The sequence below is a fragment of the Dromiciops gliroides genome, chromosome 5 (assembly GCF_019393635.1).
Source record: "Dromiciops gliroides isolate mDroGli1 chromosome 5, mDroGli1.pri, whole genome shotgun sequence".
NCBI classification, from domain to species: Eukaryota; Metazoa; Chordata; class Mammalia; order Microbiotheria; family Microbiotheriidae; genus Dromiciops; species Dromiciops gliroides.
This window is the reverse complement of record NC_057865.1, coordinates 42,460,550-42,486,297: the sequence shown is the minus strand read 5'-3', so window position 1 is coordinate 42,486,297 and position 25,748 is coordinate 42,460,550. Positions and strand designations below refer to the sequence as shown.

The 25,748-nt window shown below is 43.7% G+C and overlaps 1 protein-coding gene across 2 annotated transcripts in view; it reads left to right on the top strand.

Moving 5' to 3' along the window:
- The window catches only part of LARS2 (leucyl-tRNA synthetase 2, mitochondrial), a 343,246-nt gene that overhangs the window by 168,324 nt on the left and 149,174 nt on the right, over window positions 1-25,748 (top strand). Inside the window, exons 1-4 of one of the 2 annotated variants that reach the window (XM_043966868.1) lie at window positions 479-563; window positions 9,000-9,194; window positions 10,822-11,077; window positions 15,908-16,036. In XM_043966868.1, coding sequence (XP_043822803.1) covers window positions 10,844-11,077; window positions 15,908-16,036 — 363 coding nt within the window. In that variant the 5' untranslated portion in view covers window positions 479-563; window positions 9,000-9,194; window positions 10,822-10,843. Of the gene's footprint in view, window positions 1-478; window positions 564-8,999; window positions 9,195-10,821; window positions 11,078-15,907; window positions 16,037-25,748 lie in introns of those variants that run through there. The other variant, XM_043966870.1, reaches the window with a different exon arrangement.

Genomic DNA, 25,748 nt, shown 5'->3' with positions numbered 1-25,748 from the left:
AGAGGGTACGGAGCCCAGGTCTCCCGGTCCTACTGCAGAGCCCTGCCTGGCATGGATGGATCATTGGAATACGGGACAGTGGAGAGATCACTGCGAGCCTCAGTTTCCTCAGCTGTAAAAGGGGATATTCTTGGTTATCCTGGGTTGCCGGGAGGATCAAATGAGGTAACAAAAGCAAGGAGCTCTGCAAACCTTATATCGCTTTAGAAATGCTAGCTAGTGCTTCTGTGTGCCCAGTTTCCTCAAATGCAAAATGAGGGGGGTCGGACTCAACGGCTTCTAAGTTCCCTACGCTGCTATCCCCACCCTGGGGGCGGGGACCCCGGAGGATGGAAGGGGCTGCTGCCCCGCTAGTCTATCCCACGAGGGCTCAGGTCCCGGAGCTGGAGAACTGAGGTCTCAAGGAAGCTTTGGCCCCGCCTCTTCCCCGGCCCCGCCTCCTCCTCGGCCCCACCTTCTCTGTGTGCACGGCTCCCGCTGTCAATAAAGTTTTTGCTTTCCCAACATGGCGGCGCCCATGAGCCGCTCCGCCGCATGGGCTTAGAAAGGGAGCTTGTGCGCAGGTAACGCCGCCGCCGCCGCCGCCGCCGCCGCCGTCGCCTTCGCTGGCCGGGCCCCCTGCCCCTGGGAGGTCGGGGAGCCGTCTGCCTGCCTGCCCGGGGTGGGGAGCTGGGCAGTGGAGGGCCCTGGGCCTGAGAGGGGGCGCCCGTGCTTCTGTGGCCTCGGGGGAGGGGGAGCTGGCGGGGAGGGGAAGGGAAGGGGCGTGCCCGCGCCCTCGAGTCTGTGTCTGTTCCGAGAAGGGATTCTTGTGGGATCCCACGGAAAAGAGGAATGAAGGGGGAGGGGGGACCAGAGGACCGGGGTTCAGGTCCTCGGGGAGCAGCCTTGTGTCTCTTTGGGCGAATCTCTTCTCTCCGGGCCTCAGTTTCTAATCTAAAAAATGCCCCAACTCCTAAGTTTATCAGGCCATGTCCCCTCCCCGGGCCTCCTCCTCATGGGGTTGGACCAAGGTGACCCCGATGTCCCCCTCACCCCCCCCCACCCCTTAACACACGCTGGATTTGAACTCACGCCTCTCGACTTCAAGCACAGTAACGCCAGGCTGCTGCTGCCTGTGTTGGGCTCTTATGACACTCGGGGCATGTGCTTTGCAGTTGGGGGGAGGGGGGAGCAAAGGCACAACCAAAAACTAGACCTTGCCATTGTTGGGTCGTTTCAATCACATCCGACTCTTCGTGACCCCATTTGGGGGTCAAAGACACTGGAGTGTTTTGCCATTTTCTTCTCCAGCTCATTTTTCAGATGAGGAAACTGAGGCAAACAGGGTGAAGTGACTTGCCCAGGGTCACCCAGCTGGGAAGTGTCCTAGGCTCCACTTAAACTCGAGTCTTCCCGAGTCCAGGCCTGGCGCTCTACACACTGCTCTAGCCAGCAGCTCTAGTCCTTGGTGGAGCTTTCATTCTCCTGGGAGTGTGTAGAAAGTGGGCATTGAGGAAAGGATACAAATTGACTACATGGTGACTAAATAAATGAAAACGAAATACAAGACAACTAAGTAAATATACAGCGATTGAAGAAAGGAGAGAGAGCTAACCATTGGTCTCTGGGGTCCAAGGGGAGCCTTGGAGAAGGGAAGGACCCCAAGAGGCAGAACACCATGGAATCATAGATTTAGAGATGGAAAGACTCTTAGAGGCCGGTTATCCCATCTCCCCTGTTTTACAAATGAAGAAACCGAGGCACAGAGCCCTCAAGTGACTTGTCCAGGGTCACACAGCTAGTGACTGAGTTAGGATTCAAAGCCAGGTCTTTGTGATTCCAAAGCCAGGCTCCATCCACTACAAAATGTGGTGCCTTCAGGTGGGGGAAGGAGGGAGCAGAGACAGGGGAGGCCACGGGTAGCAAGCACCATTCCAGGCCTTATGAAGTGCCAGATCCACCATCTGCCCACAAGAAGCCTGGGGAAATACGGTATGCACACATTGAACAATTAGGTGATTTGATAATTATTTATTAAGTCCAAGGCCTTTATTGGAATCACAATTCTTGCCTTCAGTGAGCTGGTCTCATGGGCATTGGGGGTGGAAAAAATGTATATACAGGTACCTAGAATATGAAATAGAACAGGAGAGCATAAATTCAATTCACATACTCAGTGCCTGTTATGAATATGTCACTGGGGGATGTACAAATGAAAATCCCATCCTCTTCACTCACACGGCCTTCACCCTAGGTCAGACGCTGCTGTTCTCTAAGCTTGCAGTTTCAAAGTAGTCTGTGAACCCCACGACCCTTTCAGGGGGTCCATGAGGTCACAGTATTTTCCCAATATTCGTTATGATTTGCCTATTAAAATATTCCTCCCCATTCCAACTACTTATCTGGGTGAGGCCAGATTTTCTTCATATACTTCAACCAAAACAACAGATTGAATGCAGAAGCAGATATGAGAATACAGCTGTCCTCTGTTGAGCCAGACATTAAAGAAGTTTGCAAAAATATGGAAAACATGCCAGACTTCTCATTGATTTTTTTTGTTGTTGTTTTGGAAAAGTTATTTTTTTATATAAAAATAAATTATATATGTTAATATGTAGTGGGTTTCTTATTGCCATTTAAAATAAATGAATAAATATTTTAAATTTTATCCAGTTTAATTTATAATGCAGTAGATATTGATAAATGTAACCCACATTGAAAAAAAAAATCAGGGACTCCTCAACAGTTTTCAAGATTGTAACAGGATCCTGAAACCAAAACTTTTGAGAACTACTGTACTGGTTTGTTGGAGTAACTATCTAGTCGGTCTCCCTTGCCCAGCTCCCTTCAATCTAGTCTCCAACACAATGGTCAGATTGACATTCCTAAAGCACAGGTCTAACCATGTCACCCTCTTCTCTAGAAGCCCTGTTGTTCAGTCATTTTTCACTTGGTTCTGACTCTCTGTGACCCCATTTGGGGTTTTCCTGGCAAAGATACTGGAGTGGTTTGCCATTTCCTTCTCTGGGCTCATTTTACAAATGAAGAAACTGAGGCTAACTGGGTTATAGTGACTCACCCAAGGTCACACAGCTAGGAAGTGTCTGAGGCCAGATTTGAACTCAGGAAGATGAGTCATCTTCCTGATTCCAGGCCAGCACTTCATGTACTCTACCACCTAGCTGACCCTCAAGAAGCTCTAGTGGCTCCCTATTTCTTTGAGGACAAAATTCAGACTCTTCTGTTTGGCATTTAAAGCCCTTCTGAGAGTGGCTTCAGCCCACCCTTTCAGTCTCAATGCACATGATTCTCCTTCATGCACTCCATGTTCCAGTCATTCTCTCCCCTCCCCACAATGAGGCAGGGACTCTTTCCTTTTTCCTCAATGCCTGGTGTCCTTTCATGGCTCTGCCTGAAACTCAGTTGTGTATCCACAAGCAAGTGACCTCCTTGAGTTGAGGAAACAGGAAAGGCTTTCATGGAGGAAGGGTTTTTTTGGGTTTTTTTGAGTTGGGTCTTGAGAGAAAGGAAGGTTCTAGGCCATAGACCTGGAGCTAGAAGGTACTTCTGAGGTCTTTTAGTTTTACCCCATTTTATAGATGAGGAAACTGAGGCCCAGAAGGTTAAGGGATTTGCTCAAGTTTACATGGGCAATAAGTGTCAACACTGGGGATTTGAACCTAGCACGTTTTCCGTAGTACTGCACTACTTCCAATAAGCAGAGTTTAGAGGGGAAAGGATGCAAGAATGGGGTTGTTATAGGCAGAGGCATGGAGACTAGAAAGGGCAGGATGAGAACAGGGAACCAGTCCTATTTGGTTTAGAAGACAAATGTGATATAAGGCTGGAAAGGCAAAAAGGACCCAGACTGGGGAGGGCCTTGAATGTCAGGCTAAGATTAGCAGCTCATTTATGGAAAGCTTTGACGTCTACAAGATGCTTTCCTTCAGCCACTGGCATGAGGCAGTTAGCACAGGTTAAGCTCATAGAGGGGAGTGGAACTGCCTCAGCTCACCCAGCTTGTAAGCATCCTAATTAGGACTTGAATCTAGTTCTCTCACTTTATACCAAAATGCTCTTTTCACTGGCTTTATGCTTAATAAACATTTATTAGGCACCACTGATGAAAATGGCACAGTTGCTGATTGAGTGTGGTGGCTAATGTGTAGGTAATATTATATATTATCTCATCAAGTGAAAGAATATTTGTAAAGTGCTTAGTATAGTCCCTGGCACACAGCAGTCACTTAATAAATGCTTATTCCTCACCCGGAGCAGTATAATACAAGTTAGAGAGTAACAGGGGCACAAGAGGCCCAGCTGAAGTCCTCTAGGAATATTAGAGGAGGGAGAGAAGACTTTTATTTGGGAAGGAAAGTTTACAGCTAACTCTCAAGTTAGACCCTGAAGGAAGAGAAGGATTTTGAAAAGCAGAGATGAAGAGAGTGCATTCCACGCACAAGGGACAGCCTGCTCGACAGCCTGAGACAGACGATAGAACGCCCGGATCAGGGAACAGCCAGTTCATTGGCTGGAATGAAGAATTCATGAAGATGAATCATATGAAATTAGCCTGGAAAGATCCGTCGAGCCAGATTGGGGAGGCTTTTAAAATGTCAAGAGGAAGCGTTTCTCTTTTATCCTCAATGCAGTCAGAAGCCACTGAGCTAGGGAGTGTGTGCATTGGCTAGTTTGGCTAGCTACATGGAGAAGAGACTGGAGGCAGGGAGACTAGTGAGAAACTACTAAAATTGTCCAAGAGAGACAATGAAAGCCTAAGTTAGGACAGTGGCGATGTGAATGGAGAGGAGGCTGAGGATGGGTGAAGTGGATGAGAGATGATGATAGAGAGGGGATCAGCAGGCCTCGGCACCATATCGGACAAGGAGGGGGAAGACTCAAAGGGTCGTAATGTTAGTCAGTGTCCAAACAGAATAGAAGCTGGGTCTCTCTCTCTCCACTCCGAGTTCAGCACATTTTGACTGCATCATTGTAACTCTGGTGCAACCCAGCAAATGTTAATAAAGTGCAGAGCAGTGGAGGAGGCACTGGGAGATCAAAGACAAAATGATCCAGTGTGAGGAGCTTCCATCCAACCTGTGGGAGATCCACACGGAAACAGAAATGTCTAAATGATCAATCGGAGGAGTGGAAAATCAGTCAGGAAAGGCTTTCCCGTGGGAGGGGGCTCCTGAGCAGAGCCTTATAAGGAGGCTCCAGATTCCAGCCCTTCAAGGTGATGGGAAAGTGCATCCAGGTGTGGGAACAGCTGTGCAAGGGCAGAGGTGGGAGATGGGGCCCTGAGGGGGGAGGGGGGCAAGGAGCAGGCTGGCCTGCATGTGGGGCCTGGGAAGGGGAATCATGGCAGCTAATCCTGAACAGGTAAGCAGGGGCAGGTTGTGATAGGCTTTAAATGCCAGGTGGAGTGGTTGGTATAGGAGGGAGATTGAAAGTCAGGAGTCTAACGAGGAAGCTGTTGTAATAAGCTAAGTAAGCGATGATGAGGCCTGAGCTGGCTGGTGACCGTGGCAGTGGTAAGAATGAAACATGTGAGATAGGCTTTGGAGGCAGACTCCACTGGCCTTGAAAGCTGGTCCTAGATGGGGGTGCAGGAGGTAAGGAACAGGGAGGGGCGGAGCAGGACGCTGGGGTGGTAGAGCCGGCTGACCAGCAGGGTGATGACACCCTCAGCAGAGTCGGGGAGTCTGGAGGAGGAGTACACAGGGAGGGAAGGTGCTGGTGACATCTCTGTTGGAGATGCCAAGGTTTTTTCCCAGTGTGGCGGTCCCCAGGCAGGGAGGTCCTGGGGCAGAAGCCTGTAAGCACGACTTCTGTCCCCGGGCTCCGTTATGGATGGATATTGGCCAGGCCTCTTATTTCCCAAGCTAGGGGTTGGAGCTGAGCTGCTGGGGGAGGCACCTCTACTCTGCAGCCTGGGGAGCAGTTGGTCTTAAAAGCAGTTTCTACAGCACAGTGGTCCCTTAGTCTAGGGTGGCAGAAGGGGCCCTTTGGGCCTGTGTCCACAGTCGGTACCCGCAGCCTTTGTTTTCTCATCTGTAAATTGTCCGTCACTGAGGACCCCATTAACACCTACATGCGGTGGAAAGAGCTCTGGATTCGGAGGGTAGATAGAATCAGAACAAAGGGAGTTGAATATCCCTAAGGATTCCCAGATCGGAGAGCTTGATCAAGTGCCTTTCTCCACCTTTTGCTTATTTCTGCCTCAAGGAAGTGGGGCCTAGTGGAAAGAGCCCTATATTGGGCTCTGTTTGGGAGTCCTGTCGTTAGCTCCTTATTGCCTGCGTTCCCATGAAAAAGCTACTGAGCCTCTTTGGACCCCAGGAAAAGGAGGGTATTTACCTAGCTGGTGTCTAAGGGCCCCAAATATGTGACCCCAACAACACACGGGCCATCCAGAATTGGCAAACCCTCTACCCTCGATTGTGCCAGATACATCTCAACAAATCCTTCTTGGTCTTCTCTCCTTTTCAGTACTATTTATCACTTGCCAACAATGTCTGCCGTTAAAACACTTCCTCACCAGAGGGATGTTTGAGTTTCCAAGATTATAATTTGTATTGGATTTGTTACATTTTGAGTTGATGCCTTCCTTTGTAAAAAGGGATCCTTGACTCTTCGGTATCGTTTTAGGGAGTATTCTAGCCTCATCTACAATCTGTTATCCCAGAGGGGACATTACTGCTATAAATGCCTAATTCCCTATTTTATGCTGATTCTTAGTAACTTCAATTTCAGAGTGTACCCCTATATGGCCTTATCTCTAGATTCCAGGGATGTACTGGATTTAGAACTTAGAGTACTTTATTAAGACTACATGCTTTAGGGACAGCTAGGTGGTACAGTGGATAGAGCACCGGCCCTGGAGTCAGGAGTACCTGAGTTCAAATTCAGCTTCAGACACTTAACACTTACTAGCTGTGTGACCCTAGGCAAGTCACTTAACCCCAATTGCCTCACTAAAAAAACAAAAAAAACTACATGCTTTAAAAAATGCTCTCCACATCCAGAAAAAGAACTATGGAGTCTGAATGCAGATCAAAGTAGACTATTTTCACTTTTTTTTTGTTTCTTCTTTTTTTGTGGTTTTTCTCTTTTGTTCTGATTCTTCTCTCACAGCATGACCGATGTGGAAATGTGTTCAACAGGATTGTACTGTATAACCTATATCAGAGTGCCTGCTGTCTTAGGGAGGGAGGAGGGAAAGGGAGGGAGACAAATTCGGAGCTCAAAAATCTTACAAAAATGAATGTTGAATATGAAATATTAATATTTACATGTAATTGGAAAAAATAAAATGCAATACTATTTTATTTATTTATTTTTTTTTAGTGAGGCAATTGGGGTTAAGTGACTTGCCCAGGGTCACACAGCTAGTAAGTGTTAAGTGTCTGAGGCTGGATTTGAACTCAGGTCCTCCTGACTCCAGGGCCGGTGCTCTGTGCACGATGCCACCTAGCTGACCCTACAATACTACTTTTTTTTTTTTAATTTTTTTTTTTTAAGTGAGGCAGTTGGGGTTAAGTGACTTGCCCAGGGTCACACAGCTAGTATGTGTTAAGTGTCTGAGGCTGGATTTGAACTCGGGTACTCCTGACTCCAGGGCCAGTGCTCTATCCACTGCGCCACCTAGCTGCCCCTACAATACTACTTTTAAAAAGACTACATTCCTTAAAAGAATTTCCATCCCATAGTAAAAGTCTGGAATCAGGTGCTTCCAAAACCTTCACCACCGGGTGTAAGAGCAGTTTTCTGAGTATATAGTTCTGAGTAAAAATGCCCAGCATCCAGAGGAAGATTTTCAGGGATAGGAAGCCGACTACTTTTCATTTTTAATCCATGTAGTGTGTTAAGGGGAAAAAAAAAATCTAACTACCTGTGTCAACAGTTTCCATTTCAAGGTAGTAGTTTTCATAATTGCTAACCATATGGTCTAAAATTCAGTGAGGCGCCATGGAAAATTAAGATGCTCAACATTCAAATGAATTTGCATTTTTAAAGTATTGTTTTTCATTTGTTTTTACTTGGGGACACTTCTTAAATAGTCTTGGTGAAAGCTGCCTAAAAGGGAAATGATAGGTTTGTGTATAAGCAGTAATTCCTCACTCCCTAGAAATCGGATTCTGTCACTTGTAAAGATATGAATGCTTTGGCTTAGCGGGAAGACCATCAAAAAAGCAAATCCCAGGAAAAGCTGGAATTGGGCAGGATCTGTGTCTCAATTGTAATTCCTATTTTTAAAATTATCGAAGTCTAACTGGTGATCTGTATGCCCACTCAAAACTATTTCTAGCTTATCCCTGGCTTTATGAATAAACTAAGGAATTCCAGCACTGAAAATCATCCCTAATGAACCCATTTTGTATGGAGACCTTTGAAAGGCCAGCCTGGAAAGTCTAGACACTTTGGTGCCGTTTTTCAGTGGGCATAGAACCCTCTTATGTAAGCGCATAGTAAATTATTCTGATAATATTCCTGTCCTCATTATTTGACATAAGAGAATAAATCCCTAATGGATATGGAAATGACTATTTACAGAATTAATGAATAAAAAAACCAGCTTAGTGTACCTTGTTTTTGTTGTTCATTCATTTTAGTCGTGTCTGGCTCTTCGTGACCCCATTTGGAGTTTTCTTCGCAAAGATACTAGAGTTGTTTGCCATTTCCTTCTCCAGTTCATTTTATAGATGAGGAAACTGAGGCAAACAGAGTTAAGTGACTTACCCAGGGTCACACAGCTGGTAGGTGTCTGAGGTCAGATTTGAACTCATGAAGATGGCTTCCTGATTCTAAGCCCAGTGTTCTATCCACTGCACCACATATGCATACCTTACCATTCTTTTTTCACAAGTTGGCTTTTAAAAATCCCTTTTATTCTCTTGTTTACTGCATGAACCTTGAGAATCTTTTTTTAAAGAAAGTGGCAATTGGATAAAGCTGTAAGTTGAAGGTTGTTGGGGTTTTTCTGAACACTTAATTAAAGTCTGGTTTTACTTTTACAGTCACAGAATTTTAGATTTGGAGCTGACCTTGGTAGCCATCCAGACCAACCTGGGCCCAAAAGGAACTCTCATAATGTACCTGAAAAGGAGTCGTACTTGAACACTTTGACTGATGGGGAGCTCACCCCTTCCAGGGGCAGCCGGTTCCAATTTCGGGCAGCTCTGATTACTAGGAAGCTTTTCCTGACCTCAAGCGTAAGTTTGCCTCTTGACAACTTCCCTCACCAGGTCCCTTGTTTTACCCTTCGTGTAGCCAAATGGGACATGTCAGATCCCTCTTCCATGTGATAGTCTTTAGCTGTTTGAGGGCAGCTGCCACATCCTCCCGGAGTCTTCTCCAGACTAAACGTCTCTTGTTACTTTAATGAGGCTCCCAAGGCCTTGGATGGTTCTGGTTGCCTCCTATATCCATTCTCCAGCTTCTCAGTGTCTGTGGTGCCCAGGCCCAAACCCAGACCCCAGAGTACAGGCTGATGAGGGCAGAGTAAGGAGGTACCGTCACCTCCCTGCTCCGCCTCATGCAGGCTGCCCCCTCCCACCACGGTAGACTCATGGAGCTTACAATTCGCCAAAACCCCCAGGTTTTTTTCAGGCTGACTGCCTGCCATCTAACTGAACTTTTCCCCATCCTGCCCTTGTAACTGTCAGACTTTACACAGATTCCTCTTTGGGGGATTCTGACCGTCAGAAAGACGTCACATCTAGTGTGCTGGGCATGCCTCCCTCTTGCTAGTGATAGAATAAGAAGATCTTAGCCTGAGATGCCTCCAAAGTTTGCCCTGCTGAGGGCAAGGAGTCACCAGGCCAAAGAAATATTCAAAATGAATTGAAAATCCAACCAGACTCTTACAAATGGTTTGTTTCTGGAGTTTGTAAGTTGACTGTTTGGAACTCAAAATGTGTTTTTCTGTGGAAACGATGCTTAGATTTCCACATCGGCTCACAAAACGTATTTTAAAAAGAGGTTTTTAAAATAAATAAGCTTTTAAAACCCAAAACATGGATGAGTATTGAGATCCTAGTTCTCTCTTGGACATATGCTAGGTCTGTGACCAGATGCAAATTCCTTAAACTCTGAGCACCTCAGGCAGGTGTGAGAACGTAAGTTACTTATGAGCTAGGGGAGAAGTTTTCTTCCTAGAAGCTCATTATTTGAAGATGCTCAAAGTTAAGATGAGGCTCAGGGCCACTGCTGAGACTCATGTCTGCTTGGGATCCCTGGATCCTCTGGGCTCTGAAGCTTCCCTGAACTTTGAGCCTCCCTGAGCCCTGGAGGAGGAGCCAATCGAGGGAGGAGTGACTGGGTAAAGCATCCCCCAGTTGTCCTATTCCCGTGGCAGTTTAGAGGAAGGGAAAAAAATCACACACAGCCACAAGGAGGTAAGGGGATATCCTTGGTATTTTTCACAGCAAGAGTGGGTGACAGGCCCCAGGAAGACTGGAGAGTGTGTCAGTGCCAAGAGGTGACTAAGGCAGGAATGGGAAAAGCCATTGGTAATGAGTGACTGTGGAGGAAGGGGCAGAGATGACTGGAGGTGGCAGAAACCATGCCTTGTGTGTGCATCCTGACCCTGTCTAGCACTTATGAGTTGCTAACTACTTGTTATGTCTTTTCAAATTAGAGTTGGAAATAGAACTTGTGTTTAATTCAGCAGAATCTCCACACTATTCTTTTGTGGGTGATTAAAAACCATTAATAGTGTGAAGCGAGGAAACATTTTAATGGAGAAGGAATAAGGGGGCTGAGGTGAAGGAGAAAGATTAGCTAATGAGCCATGCTAAAAGCACATGATTGCAAGAATGTTGTTGTTATCTCTTTCAGAACCATTATTGCTGCGTGAAGAATGACTTCCACTCGACAGAGATTTGGGATGTATTCTTCATTTCTGAAAGGGCTGCTAAGTGTCCGGGCAGATGCAGTTAATTGGGAAAGGAAATTAATTCCAGGATGTATCCGGTGCATTTACAGTGCAACAGGGAAGTGGACGAGGGATTATACTTTGCAGACCCGGAAGGAGGTTGAAAGATGGTGGCATCAGCGACTCAAGGAAGAATTCTTCAGAATGTCAGAAGTGGATGTGAGTATTCTGCGAAATTTGGAATAGTGTGTGTGTGTGTGTGTGTGTGTGTGTGTGTGTGTGTGTGTGTGTGTGTATGTTTCAGTATGTAGTATCATTGTTTTGGGTGCTTACACAAGGCCTAATATGTAGGCAATAATAAGTAGCTAGCATTGCTAGAGAGCCTTAAGGTTTGCAAACTGCTTTATAGATATTATCTCATTTCATCTTCACAACAACCCTGGGTAGGAGGCACTACTGTTATCCCCATTTTGCAGGTGAAACTGAGGCAGCAATTTAATCACTAGTCAGTAAACATTTATTAAGTGCTTCCTACCTGTCAGGCTCTGTGTTAAGCACAATGAAATGACTTGCCCAGGTTCCCACAACTAGTGTCTAGGGTCAGATTTGAACTCGGGGCTTCCTCACTGAAGGTCCAGTGCTCTGTGACTACATGGGTTCTCATATATGATAGAGAATAGGGCTCAAACCTGTATTTTAGGCATTTGTTTCCGAATGAGAGAGAGCTGTGGCTCAGGGGAAAGCTCCCTGCTCTGTAGTTAACTTTGATGAATGTGGCCAACATTACTTCCCAAGGCTTCAGTTTTCTCCCCTCTGCCCAGAGAAGTTCGACTAGAGGATCTGAAGCCCCTTCCAGCTCTACAGGCCCTGTGAGTGATGGGGGGAGGGGCCTAGGGGGGAGGGGCCAGGGAGAGAGAGGTGTGATCCAATCACTGTTATAACTGAATTTGAGCAACAGAAGGGAAGTAGCATATGCAGTGCTGGGAAGTGGATCAGAACCACATTAGAAAGGGGAGAAGTTTCATCTTTGAGGTCAGATTTATGTGGTTACTGATTTAATAGATCAATCCTAAAGTGTTACTTGAGACACATGGACGTTAAGTGACTTGCCCTGGATCTCACAGCACTTAGCACAGTGTCTGGTGCATGGTAGGCACTTAATCAATGTTTATTGATTGACTGGTGATTGATTGATAGGAATATAGTAAGTGGCATATAGTAAGTGCTTATTTGAATGCTCTTTTCCAGTTGTCCATTCATTCACTTGTTTATTCACGCATCAGAGTTAGAACTTGAAGAGGTCTTCCTGAAAAGACCGGCTGTCTCTTTCCACTACAGTGTGCTCCCTCTTGCCTTGTACATATCCACTGCTATATACATGGAGTTTTTGTTGTTGTTCTTGAGTGAAGAAAATGAATGAAATACATTCTTCTTAAAGATGAAACATCCTATCACTAATGTTTTTGAGCACTTTCTAAGCATGCTTATTTTATTTTATTATTGTTATTTTTTTGGTGAGGCAATTGCGGTTAAGTGACTTGCCCAGGGTCACAAGCTAGTAAGTGTTAAGTGTCTGAGGCCGGATTTGAACTCAGGTCCTCCTGAATCCAGGGCCAGTGCTAAGCATGCTTATTTTAAAAATGAAAATGCATCAAAATTAGTTTTGTTTAGGGAATATGGGGAATTATATCAAAGGGATGAGGTTTGTCAAGTCACCACACATTTATTAGGCACCTACTATGTGCCAGGCACATAGTAGGGCTGGAATGATACTCCTTGCATTTAGCTAGTCTACTCCTTAGAGAGCAGCCAGAGCAGCTGGTGCTGGGGGACTTGGGTCTTCCTGAACTTGTGCTGTGCTTAAACAGCCGTCTTTTGTGAGGAGGCATCCCTGACCCTGAGCTCAATGTCAGAAGGTGAGACAATACACAAGGCAGCTTTTTGGGGCTATAACCCCCATTAAAATGTAAGCTTCCTGGGGACAGCAGCCATCTTTCATTCTTTCTGCTTGTATGTGTATTCCCAGTACTTAGTCCACCGTAAGCTTTTAATTAGTGCTAGTTAATGGACTGACTGACTTCCGAGAATCATTTAAAGCAAGGAGAGGGTAGGGTATGAAGAAGCAGAGAGAGTTCTATGGCCATGCCTGTGAAGTCAGGATTCTTAGAAGCACTGAAATTCCTCATGCGGTCAGAGGCTAACTCCCAGCTTCATTATCTCTGACAGAGCATTCGGGGGTGCAAGGATGAGCCTGTCTGAATTAGAAATCAGGAGGAAGACTAAGGACGTGCTGAGTTCATGTTAGTGGCTTCCCTTTTCCTTTTATTAAGAACGAAGAACTTAATTGGTCATATTTGGTCAGACAGGTTAATTCTAAAGCTCATAGGAAGCTTAATGAGCCTTACACTCGCATGAGACCTAGAGAAGCAAAGATTTGGGAGTTTCTCCTAAAAACCTGCCCAAGAATATTTAGAATATGTTTATAGAAATAATCCCCTGCACCCTGTGGGAAGGCTTTATTTTATATTTTGGGTTTTTTTTTAAAGCTTAAATCTTTTGCCTTTTATGTAACTATGAACATTTTGCTTTTAGTCATATTTCTTTTCACTCAATTATAACCCAGAATCCTATAGTTATTCTTTCCCATTCTTACCCCCAGGAGATAGAAGTCATTAAAATGTCACAGAAGAAAATAACTTAATTCACACAGAAAAGCATGAGGCAGAAATAAACACAAAGCTTGAGCACTTTTTAAATAGCAAACAGAACAATTGTACATATTAAAGGGTTTTTGTTGTTGTTGTTTTAATAGCAGCCACTTCTTTGTCTCTTAGCAGCATGTTTAGAATATGGCTAGATTGCTATTGTATCATCAGATTTGGGCATTATCAATTTCTTTGTTGATTGGACAAGTCCAAAAGAAAAGGGAACTTAGGAAGAGAGGAGATTTAAAGGGAAGCAGTTGTTTGAAGACTGATTGTTAAAAGGGGATGTAGAAAATATGGTCGATATGTCTAAAACTGCATAGTATTGATTTTTGTGTGTGAAAATAGGCCATATTCAAAGGCCATAAATAACAATAATACTAGCTAGCATTTATAGACGGCATGGAGATTTGCACAGTGCTTTAGTATCTCATTTGATTCTCACAATAACCCTGAGAAGATAGGTGCTATCATTATTCCCATTTTACGGAGAGGGAAATTGAAGCAAATAGCACTGAAGTGACTTGTCCAAGGTGTCTGAGATTGGATTTGAGTTCATCTTCCTGACTCCTGGTGCTTTATCCACTGCACCCTCTGGCTGTTCAGTTCACTCTCTGGGATTTCATATTTTTCTCATCTCTAAGCCTTAGACCATGTCTTGCCACTGGACTCCCTCCCATGATTCTGGGGGAGAGAGTGAGGCTGATGATTTTGAACAACTCTCCCTCACTTAAATCCAATCCATGCACAAGTCAAGGCATCACTCTTGTGAGGTCATTGGTCCTTTTCAAACAAAAGAAGTGCCATCACTGCCTTTTGTCTTCTATTATAGTCATTTCTTATCCTCTCTTGTGACAATGACAAAAAAAAACGCCTAATACAGAGGTTGGTGGTCCAGATAGTGTTTTGTTTTAGGCATCTCTCCCTTCCCTTCAATGTAGAAGGGAGGACCTAGACTTTGTTAATTCTTTTTTGAGGATCTTCCTTGGTTTTTACATGACTCAGAGGTCAACTTTTACTTTTCCCTTTTGAAGTGATCTGTCCTCCATCCCCATCAAACCCCTATTTAAAAAAAAATTTCCCAAAGAAGACCATTAAAGTTTTAATTTGACCATAACGAAAAATGTCCTAGCAGTTTGTTAAACATTGGCATAACTTTTAGAATAAAAATTCCTTGTAATTTCCTCTGGGCTTTTGAAGTCCCTACTCTTCCCCCTTTAGCATTATCATTATTGCCTGATTTTTCTCATTACCAGGGATCTTAGGTCCTCTCTTGCACTCCAGGAGTTTTGGCAGGATTTTCAGATTTATTTTCAGTTAAAAAGGATAATCATTTCCCCTTTCCCACTTCTATTCCTTATCCTCACTGATCTCATGTATATAGAGAAATCTCAGTTATTAGTTGTCTATTTAAGGGATGATTATAATCATTTGTGAATGATTCAGCCCTTTTATTTCTTTTCTCCCTTCCTTCTATTCATTTGGACTATCTCAGTATGCCTTAGCAACTTTACCACAGGGTGGGCAGAGGAAGAAAACAGGGGAGAAGACTCGAGGCACTCATTTATTTTGTTACTTGTTAGGAACTCTGGTGTAAGATTTGGCTGGGCAGAAGTAATGGTTCAAATGAATGGTCACATGCAGAGTTTGAGCATTATTTATGATTTTAATTTTCCTTTTTTTTCTGTGCCTTCCTCAAGTGGACTGTGTTCACTGTCATTGGTTTTATTCGCCATTGTAACAGATAAGCCTGGCCAAACAAAACCAACCTCTCTGTGTGCCACATCCCAAATGTGGACCTAGTTCTGCACCTTGAGTCCATCGCCCTTCTTTCAGGAAGTGGTAACACTCTTCATTGTTGGTGCTCTGGAGCCCTGCTTGGCCACTGCTTTGATCAAGATTCTTTTTTTTTTTGGCAGGGCAAAGAGAGTTAAGTGACTTGCCCAGGGTCACACAGCTAGTAAGTGTCAAGTGTTTGAGGCCGGATTTGAACTCGGGTCCTCCTGAATCCAGGGCCGGTGCTTTATCCACTGAGCCACCTAGCTGCCCCGATTAAGATTCTTAAGACTTTCTCAGTTGGTTTCCTTTATGGCGTTATTGTTCCTGGACAGATTGTTCCCCTGCTCGTTTCCCTCTGCCCAGGTTCATATGTACTCCTTCAAGGTTTTCTGATGCCATCCCTCTTGTCAGGTCTGTGGTGTAATAACATTCCATTACTTGATATGCTGTCATTGGTTCAGCCAGTTGTTTGTGACACGGAAAACAGCTGCTGTGACTGTTTCTGGGCTATGTCGCACGTGTTCTCGACAGTGACTTAGTGACTTGTTGACTTTTTCTCTCCTAGAAATCGAAGCCCAAGTTTTATGTGCTCTCCATGTTCCCTTATCCTTCGGGAAAGCTTCACATGGGCCATGTCCGTGTCTACACCATCAGCGATGTCATGGCGAGATTTCAGAAAATGAGAGGGATGCAGGTAAGGCGAGAGAGGTGCTCGTCGAGGCTGCCCTGGCCATGGAGTAAGCCCAGGTGGGAGGGTGAGCTAAGGAGGAAAGTGGGGCTTAGAAGATGATTGCAGAGATGCATTTCCTCACAGCCAAAGGATCAGTGATACTCCAAGATAAAGAGAACTAGATTAGGAGAGGTCTGAGGATCTGGCTAAGCATCTTGCTTTGACAAACCTAAGTCCTGCCTCTGTATTTCTCTCTCTCTCTCTCTCTTCCTCCCTCCCCGCCCCCCCCCCCCCCAATCCATAAGGAAGGGAGATCATTTGGGTCTGGCTGAGAGATCACTGAGGGTTGGTTTTCAGACATGGGTTGGGTGAGCCAAAGGGGCAAAAACCCAGATGGCAGAAAGGCCAAAGAAAGACTGTGAGGTTCAGCGGCCTTCACATGAAGGTTCGCACCCTGATAGCATTTTTCAGCCGCTGATATCCTGTCTGTTATCCCAGGATGGGGTAGGTCACCACAACAAAGGAATTTCTGCTTTTACCCTGACTATTTCATGGTAGAACCCAGTCCCTTCTCTTGGGGTTGAAAGAGAGGTTTATGGAGATATCTGCCTGAAAGCCAGACTATGTGAAAGATCTGAAAGATGGCTGGCTGTGCATCCTGCCAATGTCAGGATGACGCCCACGTGGCATCGGTGCCCAGGGGCTTGTGGGCACCTGTGTAGGGTGAAGAGGCCCAGAGCCTAATACCGTCACCACACATCAGGAGCCCTTCATGCCGTCACTCTGGTGGGGTCCCCTGTGTTCAGGCCTGATTGTTGTGTGCTTGTGTCTTGGGGTGCAGAAGACTTAAACTCATGGATAATTCTTGTCTGCCTGCATTTTCTGGATGTAGAAACTAACAAGAGCCTGTGAATGAGGGCCTTCCCCTAAAAAGATGCATTTTTTTTTCCCCAGCTCTTTGAAGTTCTGGCTTTACTGATTATGAAGGTCTGGCTATTCAGACTTCCTGCTAGCTCCTTGAGCTCTTTTTGGTCACCCTTTGTATTTCTCGGGTGCCTCCTGCTCCCTGGTTTGCAGGCAGGGGTGGGCCTCTTCATTCTTCCAGGCAAATCTGGATGTCAGTTATCTTCTCAGTAAACCTTTCAGAGGGGGGAATTTGAACCTTTGGGTAATGAAGCTGATTCTTTGTTCCAGTTGCTCTCACCTCAGAGGTGTATGGGAGAGCGTTTGACATGGTATGTGCCCAACATCAAAAAGAAGCCGGCTCTGAAATAAACCTGCATGGGTTAGAACAGCCTTTTTTTTCTTTCTCTTTCTTTCTTATAAAGTAAAATACCTCAGGATATGGGAGTTTTGAACACTCATTTAAGATGTTAAATTGGGACTGTTGCCCAGGTTTTTATGATGTAGAGCAGTATTTTTCTCTCCATCCATTCTCATGTTAATATTATTGAGCCTTAAGCACCTGGGGTGTGTGTGTGGGGGGGGGGGGTTGTTGGGTTTGTTAATAGATGGCAGGGATGAAAGGCAAGGTCCTCTTTTACTTCTAAGACTCTTCCTTTGGACCTGGATGAGTCACATGTGACAGTAAAATGTAGAAGGAAATGATAAAGGTGGAAGCAGGCACTGGACAGCCACTGGAAAGTTTTGACCAGGAGTGACAGTACAGGCTCTCTTGAAGACACTTTTCAAGCCTTAGGAAATCAACTTTGGAGACAGGAAGTGAAAGTCAAGATGGAAAGTCCTCTTTGGAGGTCACAGCAATGGTCTGAGCCCGTGAGCTCCAGGAACAGGGTGGTAGCAGTGAAAATTCTGAGAGGGACAGGGAAGAATGGAGATAACACCCGGGCTGCATGCTTAGGAGACAAAGATCAGCAGAAATAGGGAAATCACAAGGGACACTCAGTATGTACAAAACAGAAATAAGTCATACAAAAAGGTACAAACAACGATAACACTGACTTTGTACATGAGTTTGGGTGCCAGTGGGTCATGCAGGTGGCATCAATCCATCAGTGAGCAATTATTGAGTGCTTACTATGTGTCAGGCACTGTGCTAAGCTCTGAGGATGCCCAGGTAAGTGTGAACAGCCTCTGCCCTCAGGGAGCTTCTATTTTAAATGAGGAGATGATGCATCACATACATAAGAAGGTATAGACACAATACCTGCACAAGAGGTGTATTATACCTTCTGAACCTTTTCTCCTCTGACACAGACACCACCCAGTGTAGGACCTTCTCACCTCATACCTGCACCATTTCAATGACCTGCTGCTGGGTCTGTCCATCCCAAGGCTTTCCCCCCTCCCATTCCATCCTTCACTCTGCTATCAGACCGATCTTCCTAAAGCAGAGGTCTGACCTGTCATCTCCATACTCAGTCAGTTCTAATGGCTCCTTATCGCCTGCAAGAGCAAAGAGAACATCTTCTGTTTCACTTCCAAAGCCCTTCATGGTGTGGCCAGCTCCCTCGTCAATCTTTTTTTTTTTTTTTTTTTTTTTAGTGAGGCAATTGGGGTTAAGTGACTTGCCCAGGGTCACACAGCTAGTGAGTGTTAAGTGTCTGAGGCCAGATTTGAACTCAGGTACTCCTGACTCCAGGGCTGGTGCTCTATCCACTGCGCCATCTAGCTGCCCCGCTCGTCAGTCTTCTTAAACCCTACTCCCCCAATGAACTCTTCCCTCTGTCGATTATTGCCCATTTATCTGGTGTGTGTGTGTGTGTGTACATAGATGTGTGTGTATCTGTATGTATTTATAAGCAAATATGTATACATTTTGTATGTACATTCTTGTTTGCAAGTTGTCACCTATATCAGATGGTGGGCTTTGGGGCAGAGAATTTTCTTTCTAACAGTCTTTGTATCCCCAGCACTTAGCACCATGCTGGGTACATGGTAAGTGATTACTAAATGCTTGCTGACAAACAAGCAGGTTGATAGAACCTTAATGGGAAAGGCACCAGCAGCTGGGAGGACTTGGCTAGGAAGGGCTTCCTGTCGAAGGTGGCACTTGAACAGAATTTTGAAAGAAGCCAGATCAAACCTGAACATAGATTTCCAGAAGGTCCCAGGATAAATTGCTTGTTAATTGTCTCTTGTCTTTTTACCTCCCACGATGCAGTATTCTTTTCTTCCCAAAGTGGAGTTGTCTTTCAGTGATATTTTAGGTATATGTAAAAATGACAGAATGGCTGGAGAAATAGTTGTTTTTGCAGAAATAATTGTGTGACAGAATCATAGAATCTCAGAGTTGGAAGCGACCATCTGATAAAAGCCTGAAAGGGAATCTCCCTTACAACATCCCCAGAAAGTAATCGAGGCTCCACTTGAAGATCCCCAGTGATGCTGATGTATTGCTTCCCTAGGAAGCCCATTTCCCTTTTGCAGAGCCTTAACTATTAGCAGGTCCTTCCTTCTGTCCAGCCAGAGTCTGCATCTCAACAGCATTTTCCTTACATCACAGCCCTTCAAATACTAATTACTCCTTGGGTTGTCTCCTCCTAAGGTTAAACATTATCAGAACTTTTGGTCAATAGCTGGGCAGATATACAAATGTCATCTGTTATGGTGATGCTGTTGACTGTGCTCCGCATGATTGTCCTTTGGATATATTCAATCTCACTGTTCTTAAGATATGGTGCCCAGATATGGTCATTACCCCCACATTCTTTGTGTTCTCCTCCCTCTGCACCTTTTCTTATACTCTTTGCTATGCCCACAATGCTTTGCTCTGCTCCTCTCTGCCCCAGATACATTTTCTGGGTGGTTGCAATAAGAAGGATTGGGGGTCAACCAGGCACATAATACAAGGAAGCAAATTGATGCTAATGCTCTGGGAATCATTGTTATTCTCACCAGCATTCTGTGGCATTCCTTGAAATATACCTCAGAATTTTAATTAATTTGGCTAAGATTATTAAATACTAAGAAACTTGGAAGGACCTGAGTTCAAATCCAGCCTCAGACACTTGACACCTACTTGCTGTGTGACACTGGGCAAGTCACTTAACCCTCATTGCCCTGCAAAAAAAAAAAAGAAAGAAAGAAAGAAAAAGGAAAATTTTAAAAAAAGAAAAAGAAAGAAACTTGGATATATTGACTTCCTTTTTTTTTTTCTTTTCCCTTAAAGCAGTTTGGGTAGCTTGGGAGATAGGAATACTTTTTGGCTTCAATCTGAAAAAAAAAAATGAATAAGCACCTTTCACAAACTGAGATGTTGTTGTTTTTCTGTTCTCTTCAGTGGATAGATAAAAAGCCAAAAAGGACAGTACCTAACAGAATGCTAATGGTCAGAATTGTTTCAGAGAGATGCTGAAAAAGTGCTGTTAGGCCAGAACCATACAAACAAATCAAACCCTAATTAAATTGGCTGTTCCTCTTACGTGTCCTGCCTGATTGAACAGTTACGTAACTGTGCTTCTCATGGTAATCCTGGGTAAATATAAAAGGGAATTTGAGGCTGAACATAGATGTTGCCTCCAAGGAGCTCAGAAACTGTCTGGTAATCCCACCATCTCTACGCTCCTGAATTTTCTTCCCTTTGAAAATGTCAAATAGTATTAGCTAAGCTAATTATTGCAATGTGATGATCTAGTCAGTGAATAGAGGTCTCATTGGGAGGGTAATCAAGTCCTTCACATCATATATGTCTCTGTTGTACTCTGGCTTACCCCCAGCTTTGATTCTTTAAAGGCTGTGGTCTTTCTGGGGTGTGGAGCCCCATCACCTCATGGAAAGAACATTGGGGTCAAAGTAGACTTTCATGCCAGGGAACAGTTTGGGATTGTTTAAAGCACTATGTAATCATAATGTAATCCAGACTGCCCACTTCTCCTGATTCAACTCTAAGGCCAGCTCACTGGTCCTCTCCAACTCATGCTTCTAATCTGGACAGTGAGCCTTCTTCCTGGTGTTGGGTTTTCTTGTGTGGGCTGCTAGGCCAAATCCTTGAGTGGTTGATTGTGGATCTCATTTGGAGGCCTTATAATCAGCATGGAGTTGTCTGCAAGCAAGAACATCTGCATCTGTAGATGGTAATAAATTAATCTGGAGAAGAGAAGAAATAATACCACCTTCAAGTACTTAAAGGTTATCACATGTGAATGAGGTTAGATTGTGCCAGCCTGGGGGCCTAGAAGGAATGGGTAGGAGTTGCAAGGAGTCACATTTGGGCTTTGTAAGAAAATAACGGGCTTTGCCAATGCCCAAAGACCCCTGCTAGAGGGAATTGATTTGGATTGACTGAGACTGACTCACTTAACTTACTTAACGTTAATTCAACTGAAGCCACACCTGCCTGGCCCTGAGGAGGGTGTGTTCTCAGAGACTGTGGACTCTGACTTCAACACAGGACCACCCTCAAGTCCAGTGAACCAATGGATTTGGGTGATGCTAGCCAATTAGCATTGCTGTACAATATTATCTCTCTCCATGGTTGCAGTTATTCAGGAATTTTATGTGGTGTAGAGGAAAGCCTTGGAGCTTCCATTTTACTCTATCAAATTGTGCGTGTGTATATATACATATATACATTATATATCCTCTACACCACATAAAATTCCTGAATAACTGCAACCATGGAGAGAGATAATATTGTGCAACAATAAAATCTTCCTTTGCCTTGGAGATATTTATGATGAACATAAACAAAAAGACCAGCATGGGCTTTGGTACACAGCTTGTGTAACAGTATCTTTTACAGAGCACAAGTAAATAGTGACTTTTTTTTTTAAAAGAGTCCTCAAATTAGTTCAATTTCTATTTTAATACTCATTGCCAACCAAAGTGGGCAAATGGGAGGACAGAGAAGAAAATATCAATACATATGATTGCGGGTTAAGAAATGAGAGATACCAAAGGACTGCAGACTGAAAGTATGAGAGTCACAAGTTCCTGGACACAGCAAACATCACAGAAATGAACTTCTCTATATCTTAGTTGGCATTGTGGATATCTCTCTCCGTAGCATGGAAGCTCCCCAAAATCAGGAATTGTACCACTCTCATCTTTGGATCCCCATTGCTTAGCACAACACCTAAAGTATAGGAAGACCTTAATAAGTAACTTTGGATTGATTGATAGACAGGAAATTACAGTCTACTCATGTGGGAATCATTTTCAAATCAGCATCTCTCTATAGTCTTGACTTTAAATTCTTAGCTAAGGTAGGAGGGGCAGCTAGATGACACAGTGGATAGAGCACCGGCCCTGGAGTCAGGAGTACCTGAGTTCAAATCTGGCCTCAGACACTTAACACTTACTAGCTGTTTGACCCTGGGCAAGTCACTTAACCCCTGCCTCACTAAAAAACTGCCTCACTTAAAAAAAATAAATAAATAAAGGTAGGCAGTAAGAAGATGAGACAATAGAATATGAGATTACACAGATTTAACCAGTTAAAATTGTTAATTAACCAATGAAAAGTAATCGCAACAAGTAGGTCAAAATAGCATAGAAACTGCCTTAGTCGGCAAATATTTGATCTTCTTGCCAAGTGTAGAAACAAGACAGCCTAGAATTTTGGCTGTTAGCTTACTTGCAAAGTGCTATGTTGGAGGATGCTATGTTAGATGATGGAATATTGGGAACCACATAACTTTGTGAAACATTGAGCAAGAGGATTGGGAAAATTGAGTTTATCCAAAACTGGGCATGAGAGCCAGTTGAGCCAGATCATTCCAGGAGCATTTCAAAATGAAACTACATGAAAAATAATTATCTATTTTCTTCCTCATTGGCAGTAGGTCCCTCACACAAGGACTGGACACCACAGAATTTCAAAGCTGGAAACAACCTTTGAGGTCGTCCCAAGAAACCATTCTACAACATAGCCCAACACGGCCATTCTTTTTGTTTGGAGTCCCCACTAACTCCAAAGAAAACTCTTCCATATCTGGTATTAAAATAGGTGGAAGAGCATCTGAATAAACCCAAGGAAATGCTACAGACTACTTGTGCTAGAAGTCACATTATTTAACAAACATTAAAGGATTATGTCTCAAATGATCTAAAAGACAGTGAAGTAGTGAACAACTAGAATGATTGACAACATTACAAGAGCAAATGAGAGCATTGAAGAGAGATCCGTAACCAGGGGCCTACTTTGTCCTCTCTATGAAATCTTCATAATGATCTGTACACATCAGGGGTGCCCTTGACATGACAAGGATATGACAAAGGAATAGGGAGGCTTTTACTAACAATATTTTACTAGACCACATCTTCAAAGTGACACAGTTGACTGAAAGGTAAAGTGAATACACGATCTCATTTCATTTATCATTTTATTTTTCATGGATGCATGAATACTCACAGGGTCTATAATTTTTTCAGTGTTAGCAACTCTACCCGAGCATGTCTCATTCTGTCTCCGACATAAGACAAATCCAAAGGGAGTAGTTTGAGGTACATAGAGATTAAAAAGCATGGACATAACAACAAGAATACGACAGCTGGTTTTTATAGCGTGCCTCAAAGTTTTCCAAACGTTTTATATATACTGTTTCCCTGTAAGGCTGGTAATACAGTTCAATCAGTTAAGCGGGCATATAATATGTACCGACTGTATGCTAAGTACTGAAGATGTAAATACAAAGTGTGAAACAATACCTACTCCCAAGGAGTTTATATTCTACCAGATGAGAATATATTTGTGTGTGTGTGTGTATATATGTGTGTGTGTGTATTTGAGTGTATATACACCTATACATTTATATATGTACATTGTATATGTGTATGAATACATTTGTACAAATATACTACATATCTATATGTGGTGATACATACATATACATACAAACTGAGACTTGGAAAAAACCTTAATTTAGAAAGATCAAGGTCACACACTGCATCCCAGGCCATTGCCAGTGGTCTTGACTTTTGTCTTGCCACTGGACTTTTATGGCTCAGGAAGAGAGAATGAGGCTGACGACTTTGTGCCACTCTACCTCACTTAGATCCAATTCTCGCACAAGTCAAGGCATCACCCTCATGATTTCATTGGGCCTCTTCGAGAACAAAGGGTGAACAACAACATACATCTGTAGATATGTGTATGTGTGTGTGTATACACACACATATAGACAGGGATTAGAACATTGATATAGGCACTCCCAGATAAGAAGCTGCCCTCAGCCAATGCAGATATATAAAAATATGTAAACTAAATATCCAGAGAATGCAAATAAATACAAGGTAATGAGGGAAGTAAGGCTTTGACACTCAAGAGGGGGATAGATCAGGAAAGGCTTTAGGTACAGTAGAGGTGCTTCGCCTGTGTTATGCTGCTGCCCTCTGTCTCCATCCTCCCCACCTTCGGCAGTCTGTTGAGGCCTATGGACCTCTTCTCAGAATAACATTTTTTTTTAATTAATAAAGTATTTTATTTTTTTCTGTTACATATAAAGATAGTTCTCAACTTTTGTTTATACAAGCTTTACAATTTCAGATTTTTCTCCCTCCCTCCTCCCCTAGATAGCAGGTAATCTGATATAGGTTTTATATATATATATATATATATATATATATATATATATATATATATATATATATATATATATATATATATATATATATATATATATATATATATATACACACACACACACACACACACATAATAATATTAATCCTATTTCTGTATTAGTCATGTTATAAGAGAAAAATCAGAGCAATGATGAAAAACCTCAAAATAGAAAAAACAACAACACCAAAAACAAAAGAAATAGTATGGTTCATTCAGCATCTATACTCCGCAGTTCTTTTTTTTTTTCTTGGATTTGGAGATCCTCTTCTATCATGAGTTCCCTGGAACTCTTCTGTACCATTGCATTGGTGAGAAGAATATAGTCCATTACAGTAGGTCAACACACAATGTTGATGATACTGTGTACAATGTTCTTCTGGTTCTGCTCATCAGAATAACATTTTTAATGCATAAGATAAAATACATAGGCTCGTAAAGGAAACCAATTATTCTGAAAAAGGATGCAATTGTTTTCTGTTTATGGAGCCCAGGTGGTGTTGGTGGACCACAGATAAAGGACCCCTGCTGCTGCTGTAGAAGGTCAATTGTCAAGAAAAAGGGGGTAACTCTTTGGGGTGATAATGATTAGTGACTGCATTCCGGGTATGACAGATAATCAGGGCAAAGACATGGAGACGGGAGCAGTGGCCGTGTTGGAGGAATAGAGAAAAGTCCGGTTTGGCTGATAAGTCAGGGGGAGATAGCAAAGACCCTGCATAGATAGGCTGTGACCAGGCTGGCTTTAAAAGATGAACAGAGGAGTTTATATCTGATCCTAGAAGCCATAGAAGCTGGAGTCTTCTGAACAGGGCAGTGGTGTAGTCAGATCTCTCCTCAGGAAAATCTGATGTGAGGGAGTGAGTGGAACAAGGAGGCACTGGAGAGGAAGAGCCAGGTTAGGCGGACCCAGCAGACCATTTAAGAAGTGATGAGAGCTTGAACCAAAGGGGAGCCTCTCTGAGTGTAGAGTGTAGAGAAGGGGTCAGGTGTCATAGAGGCAGAAATGGCAAGGTTTGGCGACTAATTGGATAAGTGAGGTAAGGGAGAGTGAGGAGTTGAAGAGGACACCAAGGTGGTGAATCTGAGAGAATGTGGTCCCTTTGACAGAAATAGGGAGGTTTGGGGAGAAAGATAATGAGTTCTTAGGACACCAAGGTGGTGAATCTGAGAGAATGTGGTCCCTTTGACAGAAATAGGGAGGTTTGGGGA